The sequence below is a fragment of the Haematobia irritans genome, chromosome 4 (assembly GCF_050003625.1).
Source record: "Haematobia irritans isolate KBUSLIRL chromosome 4, ASM5000362v1, whole genome shotgun sequence".
NCBI classification, from domain to species: Eukaryota; Metazoa; Arthropoda; class Insecta; order Diptera; family Muscidae; genus Haematobia; species Haematobia irritans.
Window position 1 is genome coordinate 56,276,245 of NC_134400.1, and position 21,196 is coordinate 56,297,440.

Here is a 21,196-nt window from a genome sequence, read left to right on the forward strand (position 1 = left end):
CCTGAGAAACGAAATTGTAGAAAAACTAAGTTTTTTTTTGATGCTAATTTTTTTTTCGTATGAAGTAAATAAAAAATAAAATTTGCTATTTTGTTTAAAATTTCATCCCTGAGGAAATTATTTTTTCTATGGATGTAATAATACAATATGTATATCAATTTAAAAAGCGGGCTTTCTCTTAAAAAGCTTTCAGCTGGCTGCTAAGTTAAAATACGATTGTTTTTAATTTTGTCAAATATTAAAAATGCCTTTTCAACAGAAGAGTTTAAAAAAGATAACAACAATAATGCTATTGGATACTTGTTTGTATTTAGGATCTTCTTGTTGACTTTCCGCATCTTTTTTTTTCATAACTCATGCTAGAATTGTTCCGAATTTGCTTGAGAATTGCTCCACTTTATAAGGTCTGAAATAATTTTTTTACCCCCAAAAATCCCCCAAATAAATTTTACCCCTAAACGGGAAAAAACCCCCTAAATTTGGGGGGAAACCCCTAACCTGGCAACACTGCCTAGTGGTGAGTTCAAAAATTTGATAAGCGATGGCAACACTATCCATTTACCGCCGTTAGCCGTCACGGTATTCTGTTGCTGATTTTGCTCTTCCCATAAGAAATGCAAGTAAACAAGTATTCGCCTACCGCTATGCTATATTTATACATTTATGGTGCTTTACACACACATTTTGAGATGTTTGATCTCGATTCACAACCGATGTAAATCGAAATTTTGTACACTGAAAAAAGTCCGTAGTTAAATTAACAATAGATTTAACTTATTTCTCTTTTTTCGATATTTTCCACAGCCCAATTAAATGTTCCTGATAGCATTACGCCGCAACTTTCTGCACTGACTAACAGAGTTATCCTGTCATTGGGGCTCGCAAGTTTAAAGAAATATAGTCTCTACAGCAAAGTTTTTCAATCAAACATTTTATACTCATTTCTTCTCAAGGGTTTCCAGAGAGTGTGTACATTTCATTTTGGACTTCAAAGTCGACTTTTCGATTTTTACATCATTAAAAGTCGATCAAAATCCGATTCTGCAAAAATCGAACTTACCATGAAAGAAAATGGTAACTGAAATATTATATTAATATTATGTTTTTTTTGTGCTTTTTATACCCTTCACCACTACTGTGGTACAGGGTATAATAAGTTTGTGCATTTGTATGTAACGCCAAGAAGGAAAAGTCTGAGACCCATCGTTTAGTATACCGATCGTCTTAGAATTAAATTCTGAGTCGATTTAGCGATGTCCGTCTGTCTGTCTGTCTGTCTGTCTGTCCGTCTGTCTGTCTGTTGATGTATTTTTGTGTGCAAAGTACAGCTTGCAGTTTTAGTCCGATTGTCCTAAAATTTGGTATAGGGTCCTGTTTCGGCTCAAAGACGATCCCTATTGATTTTGGAAAAAATCGGTTCAGATTTAGATATAGCTGCCATATATATTTTTCACCGATCTGGTCATAATTGGCGTGTATATCAACCGATCTTCCTCAAATTCCGTACATCCGAATATTTTATGAGTCTCGAAAAACTTGCAAAATATCAGCCAAATCGGTTCAGATTTAGATATAGCTCCCATAGATAGCTTTCGTCCGATTTACACTCATTTGCCCACAGAGGCCAATTTTTTGCTCCGATTTAGTTGAAATTTTGCACAGGGAGTAGAATTAGCATTGTAGCTATGCGTGTCAAATTTGGTTGAAATCGGTTCAGATTTACATATAGCTCCCATATATAGCTTTCGCCCGATTTACACTCAAATGACCACAGAGGCTAATTTTTTGCTCCGATTTAGTTGAAATTTTGCACAGGGAGTGTAATTAGCATTGTAGCTATGCGTGTCAAATTTGGTTGAAATCGGTTCAGATTTAGATATAGCTCCCATATATAGCTTTCGCCCGATTTACACTCATATGACCACAGAGGCCAATTTTTTGCTCCGATTTGGTTGAAATTTTGCACAGGGAGTAGAATTAGCATTGTAGCTATGCGTGCCAAATTTGGTTGAAATCGGTTCAGATTTAGATATATCTCCCATATATAGCTTTCGCCCGATTTATACTCATATGACCGTAGAGGCCAATTTTTAACTCCGATTTAGTTGAAATTCTACACAGGGAGTAGAATTAGCATTGTGACTATTATATGGCGTTATTGGAGCGTTTGAAGGTCGAAATCGCGGCAAAACGGCCCCTATGAAGAAGAAAAAAGTGTTGTTCCACCAAGACAACGCACCGTGCCATAAGTCATTGAGAACAATGGCAAAAATTCATGAATTGGGCTTCGAATTGCTTCCCCACCCACCGTATTCTCCAGATCTGGCCCCCAGCGACTTTTTCTTTTTCTCAGACCTCAAAAGGATGCTCGCAGGGAAAAAATTTGGCTGAAATGAAGAGGTGATCGCCGAAACTGAGGCCTATTTTGAGGCAAAACCGAAGGGGTACTACCAAATTGATATCAAAAAATTGGAAGGTCGTTATAATCGTTGTATCGCTCTTGAAGGGAACTATGTTGAATAATAAACAAGTATATACGGCCGTAAGTTCGGCCAGGCCGAAGCTTATGTACCCTCCATCATGGATTGCGTAGAAACTTCTGCTAAACACTGCCATCCAGAATCGAATTACTTAAGTAAAGCTTGCCGATGGCAAGGTATCTTAAAACCTCCTAACATAATCTTCTAAATTGTATGTAAGTCCATACGTGGTATATATTAAATCAAAAAAGATCGATCCAATACCTATATAATTCAGTTTGACAAAGTAGACATAAAATTTTGACAAAAATTTCTACAGAAATAAAATTTTAACAAAATTTTCTATAGAAATAAAAATTTTGACAAAATTTTCTATAGAAATAAACTTTTGACAAAATTTTCTATAGAAATAAAATGTTGGTAGATTATTTTTGGGTCGAGTGGCAACCATGATTATGAACCGAATAAAATTTGAACAAAATTTTCTATAGAAATAAAATGTTGACAAAATTTTCTATAGAAATAAAATTTTGACAATGATGAAAATTTTATTATGAACCGAATAAAATTTTAACAAAATTTTCTCTAGAAATAAAATTTTGACAAAATTTTCTATAGAAATAAAAATTTGGTAGATTATTTTTGGCTCTAGTGGCAACCATGATTATGAACCGATATGGACCAATTTTTGTGTGATTGGACCAATTTTTGTACGGTTGTTAGCGACCATATACTAACACCACGTTCCTAATTTGAACCGGATCGGATGAATTTTGCTCCTCCAAGAGGCTCCGGAGGTCAAATCTGGAGAACGTTTTATATGGGGGCTATATATAATTATGGACCGATATGGACCAATTGTGGCACGGTTGTTAAAGATCATATACTAACACCATGTTCCAAATTACAATCGGATTGGATGAAATTTGCTTCTCTTGGAGACTTCGCGAACCAAATCTGGGGATCGGTTTATATGGGGGCTATATATAATTATGAACCGATGTGGACAAATTTTTGCATGGTTGTTAGAGACCATATACCAATATCATGTACCAAATTTCAGCCGGATCGGATGAAATATGCTTCTGTTAGAGGCTCCACAAGCCAAATCTGAGGGTCCCTTTATATGGGGGCTATACGTAAAAGTGGACCGATATGGCCCATTTTCAATACCATCCGACCTACATCGATAACAACTACTTGTGCCAAGTTTCAAGTCGATAGCTTGTTTCGTTCGGAAGTTAGCGTGATTTCAACAGACGGACGGACGGACAAGCTTAGATCGACTCAAAATTTCACCACGACCCAGAATATATATACTTTATGGGGTCTTAGAGCAATATTTCGATGTGTTACAAACGGAATGACAAAGTTAATATACCCCCATCCTATGATGGAGGGTATAAAAATGACAAACAAGTATATACGGCCGTAAGTTCGGCCAGGCCGAAGCTTATGTACCCTCCATCATGGATTGCGTAGAAACTTCTTCTAAACACTGTCATCCACAATCGAATTACTTAAGTTGCGGTAACGCTTGCCGATGCCAAGGTATCTTAAAACCTCCTAACACCACCTTCTAAATTGTATGTAAGTCCATACGTGGTATATATTAAATCAAAAAAGATCGATCCAATACGTATAAAATTCAGTTTGACAAAGTAGACATAACATTTTGACCAAATTTTCTACAGAAATAAAATTTTAACAAAATTTTCTATAGAAATAAAATTTTCACAAAATTTTCTACAGAAATAAAAATTTTGACAAAATTTTCTATAAAAATAAACTTTTGAAAAAAAATATTGTATAGAAATAAAATCTTGGTAGATTATTTTTGGCTCGAGTGGCAACCATGATTATGAACCGAATAAAATTTGAACAAAATTTTCTATAGATATAAAATTTTGAAAATCTTTCTCAAAATTTTGACAAAATTTTCTATAGAAATAAAATTTTGGTTGATTATTTTTGGCTCTAGTGGCAACCATGATTATGAACCGATATGGACCAATTTTTGTGTGATTGGACCAATTTTGGTATGGTTATTAGCAACATATACTAACACCACGTTCCTAATTTGAACCGGATCGGATGAATTTTGCTCCTCCAAGAGGCTCCGGAGGTCAAATCTGGAGAACGTTTTATATGGGGGCTATATATAATTATGGACCGATATGGACCAATTCTGGCACGGTTGTTAAAGATCATATACTAACACCATGTTCGAAATTACAACCGGATTGGATGAAATTTGCTTCTCTTGGAGACTTCGCAAGCCAAATCTGGGGATCGGCTTATATGGGGGCGGTATATAATTATGATCCGATGTGGACCAATTTTTGCATGGTTGTTAGAGACCATATAACAATATCATGTACCAAATTTCAGGCGGATCGGATGCAATTTGCTTCTCTTTGAAGCTCCGCAAGCCAAATCTGGGGATCGGTTTATATGGGGGCTATATATAATTATGGACCGATGTGGACCAATTTTTGCACGGTTGTTAGAGACCATATACCAACATCATGTACCAAATTTCAGCCGGATCGGATGAAATTTGCTTCTCTTTGAGGCTCCGCAAGCCAAATCTGAGGATCGGTTTATATGGGGGCTATATATAATTAAGGACCGATATGGACCAATTTTTGCATGGTTGTTAGAGACCATATACCAACATCATGTACCAAATTTCAGCCGGATCGGATGAAATTTGCTTCTCTTTGAGGCTCCGCAAGCCAAATCTGGGGATCGGTTTATATGGGGGCTATATATAATTTAGGACCGATGTGGACCAATTTTTGAATTATTGTGAGAGACCATATACTAACACCATGTACCAAATTTCAGCCGGATCGGATGAAATATGCTTCTCTTAGAGGCTCCACAAGCCAAATCTGGGGATCGGTTTATATGGGGGCTATATATAATTAAGGACCGATATGGACCAATTTTTGCATGATTATTAGAGACCATATGCCAACACCATATACCAAATTTCAGCCGGATCGGATGAAATATGGTTCTGTAAGAGGCTCCACAAGCCAAATCTGAGGGTCCCTTTATATGGGGGCTATACGTAAAAGTGGACCGATATGGACATTTTCAATACCATCCGACCTACATCGATAACAACTACTTGTGCCAAGTTTCAAGTCGATAGCTTGTTTCGTTCGGAAGTTAGCGTGATTTCAACAGACGGACGGACGGACGGATGGACGGACGGACGGACGGACATGCTTAGATCGACTCAGAATTTCACCACGACCCAGAATATATATACTTTATGGGGTCTTAGAGCAATATTTCGATGTGTTACAAACGGAATGACAAAGTTAATATACCCCCATCCTATGATGGAGGGTATAAAAAATGTGTTTTTCTTTGTTAGACCGGGGACTTATCAGCCAACCTGTTATAGCCGATCCCCAAAAATAATCTACCAAAATTTTGTTTCTATAGAAAATTTTCTCAAAATTTTATTACTATAGAAGATTTTCTCAAAATTTTATTACTATACAAAATGTTGTCAAGATTTTATTTCTATAGAAAATTTTGTCAAACTGAATTATTTAATCGGCACTTTTTTTGTTTAATATATACCCCATATGGACTAACTTACAATTGAGAAGACGGTGCTAAGAAGTTTTAGGATACCTTGCCATCGGCAAGGGTTACCGCAACCCAAGTAATTCGATTGTGGATGACAGTCTTTAGTAAAAGTTTCTATGCAATCCATGGTGGAGGGTACATAAGATTCGGCCTGGCCGAACTTACGGCCGTTTATACTTGTTTTTATTATTTATTAGAGTTGAATAAAAACATTTAATGTCTTCTTATTTGTTGAGTTATTTACAGAAAAAAAGAAGTTTCATGTGGCCAGGCAACAACAATGCCTAGTGGCAGTGTTGCCAGGTGATTTTTGATTCTTCCCCCTAAATCTTAAGAAAAAAACCCCTAAATTGGTCTAAGCTTTTTTTAAAAACCCCCAAAGTGGTGAGTTCAAAAATTTGATAAGCGATGGCAACACTATCCATTTACCGCCGTTAGCCGTCACGGTATTCTGTTGCTGATTTTGCTCTTCCCATAAGAAATGCAAGTAAACAAGTATTCGCCTACCGCTATGCTATATTTATACATTTATGGTGCTTTACACACACATTTTGAGATGTTTGATCTCGATTCACAACCGATGTAAATCGAAATTTTGTACACTGAAAAAAGTCCGTAGTTAAATTAACAATAGATTTAACTTATTTTTCTTTTTTCGATATTTTCCACAGCCCAATTAAATGTTCCTGATAGCATTACGCCGCAACTTTCTGCACTGACTAACAGAGTTATCCTGTCATTGGGGCTCGCAAGTTTAAAGAAATATAGTCTCTACAGCAAAGTTTTTCAATCAAACATTTTATACTCATTTCTTCTCAAGGGTTTCCAGAGAGTGTGTACATTTCATTTTGGACTTCAAAGTCGACTTTTCGATTTTTACATCATTAAAAGTCGATCAAAATCCGATTCTGCAAAAATCGAACTTACCATGAAAGAAAATGGTAACTGAAATATTATATTAATATTATGTTTTTTTTGTGCTTTTTATACCCTTCACCACTACTGTGGTACAGGGTATAATAAGTTTGTGCATTTGTATGTAACGCCAAGAAGGAAAAGTCTGAGACCCATCGTTTAGTATACCGATCGTCTTAGAATTAAATTCTGAGTCGATTTAGCGATGTCCGTCTGTCTGTCTGTCTGTCTGTCTGTCCGTCTGTCTGTCTGTTGATGTATTTTTGTGTGCAAAGTACAGCTTGCAGTTTTAGTCCGATTGTCCTAAAATTTGGTATAGGGTCCTGTTTCGGCTCAAAGACGATCCCTATTGATTTTGGAAAAAATCGGTTCAGATTTAGATATAGCTGCCATATATATTTTTCACCGATCTGGTCATAATTGGCGTGTATATCAACCGATCTTCCTCAAATTCCGTACATCCGAATATTTTATGAGTCTCGAAAAACTTGCAAAATATCAGCCAAATCGGTTCAGATTTAGATATAGCTCCCATAGATAGCTTTCGTCCGATTTACACTCATTTGCCCACAGAGGCCAATTTTTTGCTCCGATTTAGTTGAAATTTTGCACAGGGAGTAGAATTAGCATTGTAGCTATGCGTGTCAAATTTGGTTGAAATCGGTTCAGATTTACATATAGCTCCCATATATAGCTTTCGCCCGATTTACACTCAAATGACCACAGAGGCTAATTTTTTGCTCCGATTTAGTTGAAATTTTGCACAGGGAGTGTAATTAGCATTGTAGCTATGCGTGTCAAATTTGGTTGAAATCGGTTCAGATTTAGATATAGCTCCCATATATAGCTTTCGCCCGATTTACACTCATATGACCACAGAGGCCAATTTTTTGCTCCGATTTGGTTGAAATTTTGCACAGGGAGTAGAATTAGCATTGTAGCTATGCGTGCCAAATTTGGTTGAAATCGGTTCAGATTTAGATATATCTCCCATATATAGCTTTCGCCCGATTTATACTCATATGACCGTAGAGGCCAATTTTTAACTCCGATTTAGTTGAAATTCTACACAGGGAGTAGAATTAGCATTGTAGCTATGTGTGCCAAATTTGGTTGAAATCGGTTCAGATTTAGATATAGCTCCCATATATATGTTTTTCTGATTTCGACAAAAATGGTCAAAATACCAACATTTTCCTTGTAAAATCGCCACTGCTTAGTCGAAAAGTTGTAAAAATGACTCTAATTTTCCTAAACTTCTAATGCATATATATCGAGCGATAAATCATAAATAAACTTTTGCGAAGTTTTCTTAAAATTGCCCCAGATTTAAATGTTTCCCATATTTTTTTATTAACATTGTGTTCCACCCTAGTGCATTAGCCGACTTAAATTTTGAGTCTATAGATTTTGTAGAAGTCTATCAAATTCTTCCAGATCGAGTGATATTTAAATGTATGTATTTGGGACAAACCTTTATATATAGCCCCCAACACATTTGACGGATGTGATATGGTATCGAAAATTTAGATCTACAAAGTGGTGCAGGGTATAATATAGTCGGCCCCGCCCGACTTTAGACTTTCCTTACTGGTTTGGTCTACATTTAGTCCGAGTGCAATTTAGAAACCACGTTTCTCTGTCTCTATAATGAATATATGTTGTTTTTCGTTATTGTAACTGACATTAATTCTTATTGAAAAAGCAATTCAAAAAAAATTTGAAATATTGAAGAAAAATAAACAAATAACAAATATATGGACTTCGAATAAACATAGAACTTTATTTTACTAACCCGTTTAATTAGACATGATTAGATCTCAAAATTGGCCACATTAGATCTAAGCAGATTTACCCAGATATGATGAGACAGAATTAGATATAATTATATATAATTCCACATATGACAAGATCTAACATCAGATCCAACTACAGTTCACTCGCGGTGACGGGACACAACCTAACGTGAACACCGCTTAACATGAACACGCTTTTTCTTACACTAACTACTCCGTAACGTGAACATTGTATGCCAAATACAATTTGAAATACATACATCAATGGATTTTTTGTGATCTTATTTTGCTTTCTTCTAGAATTTTAATTATTAATTTAAATTGCTTTATAGTTTCATATCCACTGATATTTTTCCGATCTATTATTTTTTTAAATTTTTTCATGAAATTATATAGTTATAATTTAAGTTTTTAATATTACTAAAAACAAAAATAAAAGACTAGAACGTGTAAGACCCTGAATATGGCTTTTTTTAGTTCACGTTACCAAGAGTGCACTGTATATATACACGCAAAGAAAAAAAGTTTGGAAAACGTGTACCGAAAACGTTTTTCTTTTGTTAGAGTTTTTTGAATTGCTTCGAAAAGTATACACTTTTATCACCAAAAAAATTCGTTTGTTACAAAATGTTAATTTTTTTAATAAAAATAATGTTATTTTTGAACCAACAACACAGTCCATTTCGTTTATATCAAACACTGTTGTTTTCTGACTTTAGGTTTTTAATAAGACACATTTTACAGTTCATAGTAAAAATTTAATGTAGTAGAATGTAATGTTGAACATTTTTTCGGAATCTTCCGACCATATCTGGAATATATGTAAAAAAAATTTGGCGAAGCAGTGATCGAACCCACGACCCTTGGCATGCAAGTTAGACGTAGCAAGCACTGCTCCATGGTGCCCAACTAATATTTTTTGTGAAATAAACTTTGTTTAATCGGCTCGTGGGCGCCGCAAGCTATGCTATATAAATATAACTTATATGGGTAATTGTCTATTGATGACAATAACGGCTACATAGCTCAGTGGATAGTGTGTTGGCTTACAAATTGCATGGTCCGCGGTTCGATTCTCCGTCCAGGCGAAAGGAAAAAAAATTAAAAATTTATAAAATAGTATAATTTCTTCTACATTGTTTGTATTACAGAAAAAGGTGCTAAGAACTAAAAAACTTCGTGGAAGTGAGAAAGATGTGAGGGAAAATGCAATTAGCCAGAAAAAAAAATTTTTGAGTTAGTCTTTATGAAATTGTTTTTACATCCTGGAAAAGAATAAACGTGTATCACAAAAAGTATATACGTTTCTTCCAAATACACTTCCTTTCAACGAAAAGCAAATTAGAAACGAACTTTGTTTGTCTAAAATTTCGTTTGGAAGGAAAGAATTATTTTTTTGCGTGTAGGGATAGATGTAATCTAAGACATTAGATCTAGGCCAATATTGTTTCTGAGCAAATCTAATTCCGTATCAAATTTGATCTCTCAAGTTTTACTCGGGAATTGCAATATGATTGAAATATTTTAATACGTTTTGTCAATTTGAAGAAAATGTATTAAAACTAATATATATTTTCTATTGTTTAAGAAATATTTTGAAGTAACGAGTGTAATTTAAAATAAATTCAAGACAGACTCAATTAAACTAAAATTTTCTCATTTTAGATAAATGCGAACTATTTGGAGAGAATTTCTAATTTAGTAAAATTGTGTATAAAACTTTTTTTTTAGGTCATGTCATTAAAGAAAGCAAAAACTAATTCAAATAAGAAATATTTTCTCACATTAGCAACATTTAATTAAAAATCAACATTCATGAACTAAACTGTCTATAAACATTTTCGTTGCCTTTATTCTGAGGTCCTGTTTACTCAAAACGCTTATTTTTGGCAAATAGTATTACAGTCTATCAATTATTAATATCCTTAAATTGTTATAAAAAATCTCTCCATTTCAGTTATGGCAGACGAACGGCACTTGCATTTGGCGGTTTTATTGCTGCTCTTTTTGGCACACTTCGATCTTTTGCCACTTCCTATTCATTCTTTGTGGTATTCGATTTTTTGGACAGTGTTGCTGCAAGCCCCTTGTATGGCGTGTGCTTCATACTCGGTGTTGAGTTGGTGGGTCCCAAGAGACGTGTAATGGCCTGCAGTATAATAACGATATTCTATGCCATCGGTGAAATGCTTTTAGCCCTAGTTGCAAAGTACTTTAACAATTGGAGAGTTATTTTGCGCATTCTCTATATGCCGGGACTACTTTTACTCCTGTACTTTTGGATACTACCGGAAAGTGTACGATGGCTATTGAGCCAACGCAGAGATAACGATGCGAAAAATATCTTGAAGAGAGCAGCAAAGGTTAACAAACGTAAACTTTCCGAGAATGTGTTGGAGAAACTGGTGGTGGGAAATCGAGAAAAATTGGAAAATGTTTCGGAAGGAAAATTCCCACTTAAATTGGCATTCACCACACTATTTTGGAGAATAGTCAATTGTTCCTTTTGTTGGATCGTCAATGTCCTTGTATACTTTGGCCTTAGTTTAAATTCTGTACTTCTGGATGGTGATAAGTACAATAACTTCATTTACATAGCGCTAGTCGAAATACCAGGATTCCTATTACCACTTGTTATTATGGATCGATTTGGCAGAAGATATAGCATGTTTGGAACTATGCTCATCAGTGGCTTGTGCTGTCTAGCAACAGTTTTTATACCACAAGGTTAGCACTGAAAGGATAAACTAAATTCTATTCTTACTACTTTTTGTTTGTTGTTTTAGATGCAGCCATAGCTCAGCTGACACTATTCCTAATTGGAAAATTAGCAATCACGGCCAGCTTCCAGGTGTTATATTTCTTTACATCGGAAATATTCCCTACCAGTTTGCGTAATAGCTTGTTATCGTTTTGTTCTATGGTCGGAAGATTTGGATCGATGTTGGCACCACAAACTCCACTTTTGGTAAATTGGTGAATTTCTCTATAATGACATAAAACCATATGTTTTTATTCTCAATTTAGGCTAAATATTATGCAAATGCTCCTGCCATACTATTCGCGGGGTCAGCCATAGTAAGTGCGTTTTTATCGTTATTGTTCCCCGAAACCACAAATTTGGTACTACCAGCAACAATGGAAGAAGCGGACAATATTGGTGGCACAAGAGAAAATGAAACTAATATACAAAACACCCGATTATAGTGTTATTAATATAATTATAAGTTAACATAATAAAGGATATACAAAGTATTTTTGTATTGTTTTTATTTCCTGACTTTTCTAAAGGTGAACTTGTTTAAAACACAGAGACGATTTGTTATAAAGTATCGCATTTACTTCGAATTACTATTGTATATTGTCCGCAATGGGATGGTGCACGGACGAAAAAGACTGTTTTTATATGTTTGGGTATAAACATTATATGTTTGGAACTCAAATTTTTAAACACAATATTTTTGAGTGCAAACATATAATGTTCATAAACTAGCATAATATGTTTAGGACATATATGTTAATATGTTAGAACATATTATGTTTGGGACATAAAATGTTTGTAAATATAATATGCTTGGATTCAAACATATATTAATTTAGAAATAGCCCATAAACATATATGTGTTTACAAAGAGAGACAAAGTGTATGCTGGAAGTAAAATAATGAAAGTAACCAATTGGCGCATTACAAATATATATACACAAAGAAAATTTCATTAAATATAGGAAAAATACTACGTGTGAATATAAACAAGTATAAATTTACATATTACAAGTATAAATTTACATATTAGAATACAAGTATTTAAGGATGCTTTTAAGATACAATTCTCTTTTAAATGGGGTTTTGTGTACTTGACTCTACGAAGCACATTTCAATTTCTCGCTTTTTTAGCTTTTTTTCATATGCTATAAAATGTCCGTTAAAAACAAGACTTCCAGTAGAAATTATGCTATGTTTCAAGTAAAAAATGTCTTTAAAATATAGTATTGAAAAACATATCCTATTTTTTAATGATTTTTGCCTTGTAGTCAAGATACAAAAATGCAACAAATTTAAAGACAGTTTCATTAATTTTTAAGAATTTTATTATTAAAGTCAAGTTGACCTTAGTCCAAAAATTTGTTCTTTCATGTTATGATACCCATTTTTAAGCCAAATCACTTAATTATAACGACAACACGACTTCATTGAAAGTATCGACCTTTGAACATGGAAAAAACTTTATATTAGAGAAATGCGTCTTCTAAGCTAAGCAAAAGTTGTATTCTTATTTTAAGGACACGAACTCTTTGGCCTCACGACAATATTTTTTCAGTGCACTCTTTTTAGAATTGTGAAAGTAAAATGAAAACAGGGCGAAACAGTGAAAAATTAAACAGTAAGATCTATAAAAACAAAGATTAGTTCCTCTTTATTAATGAGTAGTCCAAGAGGAGTTGACGGATTTTTTCGAAAATAAAAGCGGGCATTGAGTTCGAGTTTTTCCGCTAAAATTATTTTAGCGGCAAAACCAGAATAACATTACAACTTTTCCCGGTAAATTGTATTATAACATGGTGGGGAAAGATCCAAAGCAACAATTGAATAAGTTTATTTTCTTTAAAAGAAATTATTAAAGAAAAGTAAAAGGGTAAACATGGCAATTTTAACGCGATAATACCAATTTATACCGGCCTTAAGAATTAAATTGAGTACAAAATTATTCGTTAATAAAAATTCATATTTATTTGTATTTCTAATTTAATGGTGTTATATGCTAGCAAACTATTGTTCACACCAAAATAAATTTATGTGCTGTTGTAAAATTACTGTTTAGAATTTAAATATAATGTGCTTTTGAATGGTTATCGTTAACCTTAGGATTCGATGGAAAAACATTTTTATATATTCGAATTCACGTTCTTCTTTTGTAAGAGTTTTTGAATTTCTTCGAAAATTTTAAACTTGTATACAAAAACCTTTATTTGTTACACAATTTTTATTTTTGCAATAAAAAAATAATATTTGATTTGAACTCAGTCCATTTCGTTTATATCAAGCACTTTTCTTTTCTGACTTTAAGTCTTTTATAAAACACACTTCACAATTTCGTAGTAAAAATTTAATATAATAGTATGTAATGCTGAACACCTTTTCGGGAACTTCCGAACGAATCTGGAATATATGTTAAAAAATATATTAAAAAGAAAAAAATGGTGTTGGTCGAAGCAGGGATCGAACCCAGGACCCCTGTCCCGCAAGGCGGACGACCAACCACTGCTCCACGCTGCCAACAAATGTCTTTGGGAGAAAATTCTTCTCAGCATATAATATTTTTGGGTCCAAAATGCCTCCAAACATATTATATGTTCACATCATAACATATAGTTTTATGGAAGACAACATTATTGAAATTGGATGGAAAAATACAAAATGTTTGGAACTTAGACTACCCAAACATATTATATTGTTTAGACCAATATGCTTTCAAACATATTATATATTGGAAGAAATCAAACATACAAATGTTTGGTCAATACCCAAAAATGTATATGCTTGAAGCAAAATATGTTTGGGAGTATATGTTACAGAAGCGATTTTTTTGAGGGTGTGGGTATATTAACTTTGTCATTCCGTTTGTAACACGTCTCAGACCCCATAAAGTATATATTCTGGGTCGTGGTGAAATGCTGAGTTAATCAAGCGATGTCCGTCCGTTTGTTGATATCATGTTAACTTCCGAACGCAAGAAACTATCGACTTGTAACTTGGTACAATAAGTTGTTACTGATGTAGGTCGGATGGTAATGTAAACCATCCCCCAGATTTGACTTCCTGAGCCAAATTGCAAGATCAAATTTCATCCGACCCGGTTAAAATTTAGTACGTGATGTTAGTATTTGCTTTCTAACAACCCATATAAACTGATCTCCACATACGATTTCTGCAGTCTATTGGAGGAGTAAATTTCATCCGATCCGGTTAAAATTGGGTACACGATGTTGGTATACGTCCTCCAACCATCATACAAATTTGGTCTACATTGGATCACAATTATATATAGACCCCATGTTAACCGATCCACAGATTTGATTTCCGGAGCTTCTTAGAGGAGCAAATTTCATCCAATCCGGTTGAATTTCGGTACGTGATGTTAGGTTAGGTAAGGTTAGGTGGCAGCCCGATGTATCAGGCCCACTTAGACTATTCAGTCCATTGTGATACCACATTGGTGAACTTCTCTGTTATCACTGAGTGCTGCCCGATTCCATGTTAAGCTCAATGACAAGGGACCTCCTTTTTATAGCCGAGTCCGAACGGCGTTCCACGTTGCAGCGAAACCACTTAGAGAAGCTTTGAAACCCACAGAAATGTCACCAGCATTACTGAGGTGGGATAATCCACCGCTGAAAAACTTTTTGGTGTTTGGTCGAAGGAGGAATCGAACCCACGACCTTGTGTATGCAAGGTGGGCATGCTAACCGTTGCACAACGGTGTTAGCGTATCCTTTTATATAATTGGTCCATATATGTCCATAATGATATATCCCCCATATAAATCGATCACCAGATTAGACGTCGGAAGGTTCATCCAACCCGGTAGAAATTTAGTATGCGATGCATGTAGAAACCGATATCCAGATTTGACCTCCTGAGCCTCTGGGAGAAGTAATTTTGATCCGATCCGATTAAAAATTGGTACGTGATATTGGTATATGCTCTCTAACCACCAAAGAAAAGTTGGTCGATCTCGGTTCATATATATATATGTAGCCCCCATATAAACCGTTAAATTGAGATGTGAATTTCGAAAATAACTTGAAATCCGGACGGTAACGGTTTCGACGATAAGAAGGAGGGACACGGGATTCACTCAATGTCGATCAAGGTTTAGTTCTGGAATATGAAAAGTGGAGGGAGAAATACAGGAACGCGTGGCTAGAGTGGTCGCACACCTCTAGCTGTAGGGTAGAGAAGGGAGGAACACTGAACTAGAGTGGTCGCACACCTCTATTTGTGTGATAAAGGGAAAAAGGAGGGAGAGCTTTGGAGTAGGGAAGGATAAGGGAAAGGTAGAAAGAAGGAGTAGGAGGGAACACGTGGCTAGGGTGGTCGCACACCCCTAGCTTTGGAATAGGGAAAAATAGGAACACGTGACTAGAGTGGTCGCACACCTCTAGTTGTGGGATCAAGGGAAAAGGGAAAGATAGGAACACGTGATTAGAGTGGTCGCACATCTCTAGCTTCGGAGCAGGGAAGGATAAGGGAAAGGTAGGAAGAAGGAGTAGGAAGGAACACGTGGCTAGGGTGGTCGCACACCCCTAGCTTTGGAATAGGGAAAGATAGGAACACGGGGTTAGAGTGGTCGCACACCTCTAGTTGTGGGATTAAGGGAAAAGGGAAAGATAGGAACACGTGGCTAGAGTGGTCGCACACTTCTAGTTTTGGAATAGGGAAAGATAGGAACACGTGACTAGAGTGGTCGCACACCTCTAGTTGTGGGATTAAGGGAAAGATAAGAACATGTGGCTAGAGTGGTCGCACACCTCTAGCGTCGGAGCAGGGAAGGATAAGGGAAAGGTAGGAATAATAGGAGCATGCTACTGATTCTACATTAACTACGTCGTGTCCCTACCAAGTTCTTCTGGGAACCACTTACCACGTCGACGTGTCCTTTTTGGCTGCTGTTGAATGACTGTCCCCATCTCACACAGTGCACGCCTTTTATACTTTTCCTCGTCACGCGTTCTAACGGCAACTTGTTTATTTCTAAACGTAATAGGTGTTGCTCCCTTATGATGTTGTTGGTTTATAACGGTAACTTGTTTACTCCAATTGTTTGCTTTGTTACAGTATTATTACTGTCCTAACTTATTCTTATAACAAAAAAATTGGTATTTCATTCTTATCATGAAAACAATTTATCTTATTTAACTTAAATATAACGCAAATTGGATATTAATAAAACTAAATTCAAAATAAAAATTAAAGGGATTCCTCAAATATATAAAAAAAGTAAAAACATAAATGCAAAATTCTTGTGAATAGGTGTGGCTGGAAACGAGGGTCACCGACTTCCAGCGTCACAATATATATATATATATATATATATATATATATATATAATATATATATATATATATATATATATATATATAATATATATATATATATATATATATATATATATATATATATTATATATATATATATATATATATAATATATATATATATATATTATATATATATATATATATATATATATATATATATATATATATATATATATATATATATATATATATATATATATATATATATATATATATATATATATATATATATATATATATATATATATATATATATATATATATACGATATTTTTTGGTAGGTCTCACGGTCACGCACGCTCACGAAAAGAAAATTTATAAAATTTATTCGGGGGGGGGTGGGTTCAACTTTAAAAAAATATTCATATAATCTCATGTGTAGAAAATTTTATTTATGCATAGGTATGTATACAATATTTATACCTTCACCACTACTGTGGTACAGGGTATAATAAGTTTGTGCATTTGTATGTAATGCCAAGAAATAGTAGTCATAGACCCATCTTTTAGTATACCGATTGGTTTAGAATTAAATTCTGAGTCGATATAGCGATGTCCGTCTGTCTGTCCGTCCGTCTGTATATGTAATTTTGTGCACAAAGTACTGGTCGCAGTTTAAGTCTGATCGTCCTCAAATTTGGCATGACGTCTTTCTTCGGGTCAAAGACAATCGCTATTGATTTTGGAAAAAATCGGTTCAGATTTAGATATAGCTGCCATGTATATTTATCACCGATTTAATTATAATTCACGTATTTATGAACCGATGTTCTTCTAAATTCGTACATCTGAATATTTTGCCAGTCCCATAAAATCTGCACAATATCAGGTAAATCGGTTCAGATTTATATATAGCTCCCATATATATCTTTCGTCCGATTTTGACTTATATGGCCCCAAAAGCCAAAGTTTTACCTTGATTTGCTTCAAATTTTGCACAACGTTGAGTACGTTTAATAGTATTGTCTATTGTGCCAAATTAAGTTGAAATCGGTTCAGATTTAGATATAGCTCCCATATATAGCTTTCGCCCGATTTACACTCATATGACCACAGAGGCCAATTTTTTGCTCCGATTTAGTTGAAATTTTGCACAGGGAGTAAAATTAGCATTGTAGCTATGCGTGCCAAATTTGGTTGAAATCGGTTCAGATTTAGATGTAGCTCCCATATATATGTTTTTCTGATTTCGACAAAAATGGTAAAAATACCAACATCAATGACTTCATCAGTCGGCACATTTATTCGGCGATGAACCGACATTAATGCCAATCCTTTGAGTCTACGTCTTTAATCTCTTCATTGTTGAAAATGAACGTTTGGATGAGCACGTAGTAACTGCAGGGATGGAAAATGCAGTACTATAGTACTTTTTTCAAAACTTTTTCACCCCGGTCAGTACCGTTGTACCCCCGCGAATGATTTAGTACCTTTTGTGTATACATTTTTGAGTCGATATCAGATTTATGGTACAATAGCTTTGACAAAATATTTTAATATTTTGAGAAAGTCTTTATCAACCTTATTTGCAAATAGTCTTTTACAAATATGGCAAAACAGACATGTTCGTGTGGGAAGAAAATCTCGATTTTGTAAAAGACATAGTCAAAAACAGGATTTTATTGAACTTCAAGAATGTTTTAGTCGAAAAAAGAATGCGATTCTATATTATCGATTTTTTATTTCGGTAGAAAATTCCAAAATTTTATTTCTACACGGATGACAAAGACTTTTTCATATGTTTGGCTATAAACATTATATGTTTGGAACACAAATTTTTAAACACAATATTTTTGAGTGCAAGCATATAATGTTCATAAACTAGCATAACATGTTTGGGACATATATGTTAATATGTTAGAACATATTATGTTTGGGACATAAAATGTTTGTAAATGTAATATGCTTGGATGCAAACATATATTAATTTAGAAATAGCCTATAAACATATATGTGTTTAGTAGCTTGGAGCGCTATTTAACAGGGAGCGATATTGAATTAAGTTGGTGGTTGTTGCTTGTTATTACAAAATTAACATTTTATTTTTCCTTGGGCAATTGATCAGCTACTTCTTTGATCCTTACAAACTGTGTGGTCCGCTGTTCGAATCCCCGTCCGGCAAAAGGTAAAATTAAAACCAAAAAATCATAAAATTGAATAATTTCTTCTACAATGTTTGTATTACAGAAAAAGGTGCTAAGAACTAAAAAATCTCGTGGAAGTGAGAAAGATGTGGGGGAATATACACTTGGGCAGAAACAAAATTTTGAGCATTCAGGTCGAAAACCTATGTTGTTAGCACCTATATTACCTGTTTATTTTCATAATTCATTATGATTGTAAATATATAAATAAATAAATAAAATTTTGAGCACAATATTGTTTGGGAGAATTTTTTTTAAGCATATAATATTTTTGGGTGCAAAATGCTTCCAACATATTATATGTTCACATAATAACATATTGTTTTTTGGAAGACAACATTATTGAATTTGGATGCAAAAATACAAAATGTTTGGAACTTAGACTACCCAAACATATATTGTTTAGACTAATATGCTTTCAAACATATTATATATTGGAAGAGATCAAACATATAAATGTTTGGACAATACCCCAAAATATATATGCTTGAAGCAAAATATGTTTGGGAGTATATGTTACAGAAGCGATTTTTTGTGAGCGTGTATATAGAATTTTTGCAAAATTTTATTTTTATAGAAAATTTTGTCATAATTTTATTTTTATAGAAAATTTTGTCAAAATTTTATTTCAATTGAAAATTTTGTAAAAATTTTATTTCTATAGGACATTTTTGCAAAATTTTATTTCTATAGAGAAAATTTTGCAAAAGTTTTTTATAGATTTTTTTTTGGAAAATTTTATTTTTATAGAAAATTTTGTCAAAATTTTATTTATATAGAAAATGCAGTCTCTTGACAATAATCTTCCAGTGAAATTTTTGTTGAAATTTAGTAAAAAGTACTTTCCGCTCAAACAATACCTTTTTTGTACTTTCTTAAAAAATGTATTTTCCATCCCTGAGTAACTGGCAAAGTGACCAAAATTTTTAAAAGAATATGCACGTTTGGAAATATCTCTTTATTGCACTCTCCAAGTGCTTCCATCGCTGAATTAGGCATGTTCTTTTCGCAGGTTTTGCGCCATTTCATTTACACATGTGTGTTTGGCTGTTGTTGTTGCTATGGCCAAACAAAGCGAGTCATATTCACAAAAAGAACAACAAACACACATAAAAAGCAGAAAGACATTTTCCAAAAATGAAATTTTTGGTGCGAGAATAAAAACAATTTGTTTTTTTCGGCCGTCGTTTGACGGGCTTTTCAACTAGTATTCTATGATTTGTGCAAGTTTTATAGGTAAGCGTTTTTCAAAATAAAACCTCCAGCTTTTCTTCAACATCTTCGATAAGATTTTTCTATGCAGCTAAAAATATATATTTATTTATATAAAAATATTCATTCATTTCGGGGGGGGGGGGGGGTTTCATCCCCCTCATCAACCCCCCTGAATACGGCATTGATGGTGCACCACGGCATGCAAACCGTGGTGCAATGGTTAGCATACCCTCCTTGCATACACAAGGTCGTGGGTTCGATTACTGCTACGATCGAACACCAAAAAGTTTTTCAGCGGTGGATTATCCCACCTCAGTAATGCTGGTGTCATTTCTGAGGGTTTCAAAGCTTCTCTAAATGGTTTCACTCGAATGTGGAACGCCGTTCGGACTCGGCTATAAAAAGGAGGTCCCTTGTCATTGAGCTTAACATGGAATCGGGCAGCGCTCAGTGATAAGAGAGAAGGTCACCAATGTGGTATCACAATGGACTGAATAGTCTAAGTGAGCCTGATACTTCGGGCTGCCACATAACCTAACCTAACCTACCCGAGTGTCTACAATTGCTAACGGAATTGTGGAATTGTCCGTGCCTGGACGGGTGGGAGGTGTGCACCCGCACACCCAGTATCTCCCATAATGGCCACCCACGTCACTTATAACGTCAAATTTTAATCAATTTTTTTCGTAAAATTAAATGAAATGGAACTAATAAATTCCTCCTTCTTCCACATTGGGTTCAAAACTCGATGATTGACTAACATATCTCGTTTTAATTTGTTGACCCTTTGTGTCTGGTCAACAAAGCAAAATAAAGCATTTAAAAATAGGAGATGTTTTTCAACACTTTATTTAAACACGATTTTTACTTCAATCATACCAAAACTTCTACTTGAAGTCTGATTTTGTCCTCCTTTTACAGTTTCAATACCTACA

At 34.4% G+C, this 21,196-nt stretch overlaps 1 protein-coding gene across 1 annotated transcript in view; it reads left to right on the plus strand.

Annotated features, from left to right (window-relative positions):
- Positions 1-12,058, plus strand: part of SLC22A (SLC22A family member) — a 45,892-nt gene extending 33,834 nt beyond the window's left edge. Inside the window, exons 4-6 of the mRNA XM_075306932.1 lie at positions 10,761-11,530; positions 11,590-11,771; positions 11,831-12,058. Coding sequence (XP_075163047.1) covers positions 10,761-11,530; positions 11,590-11,771; positions 11,831-12,010 — 1,132 coding nt within the window. The 3' untranslated portion in view covers positions 12,011-12,058. The remainder of the gene's footprint in view (positions 1-10,760; positions 11,531-11,589; positions 11,772-11,830) is intronic.
- The last annotated feature ends 9,138 nt before the right edge of the window (positions 12,059-21,196 follow it).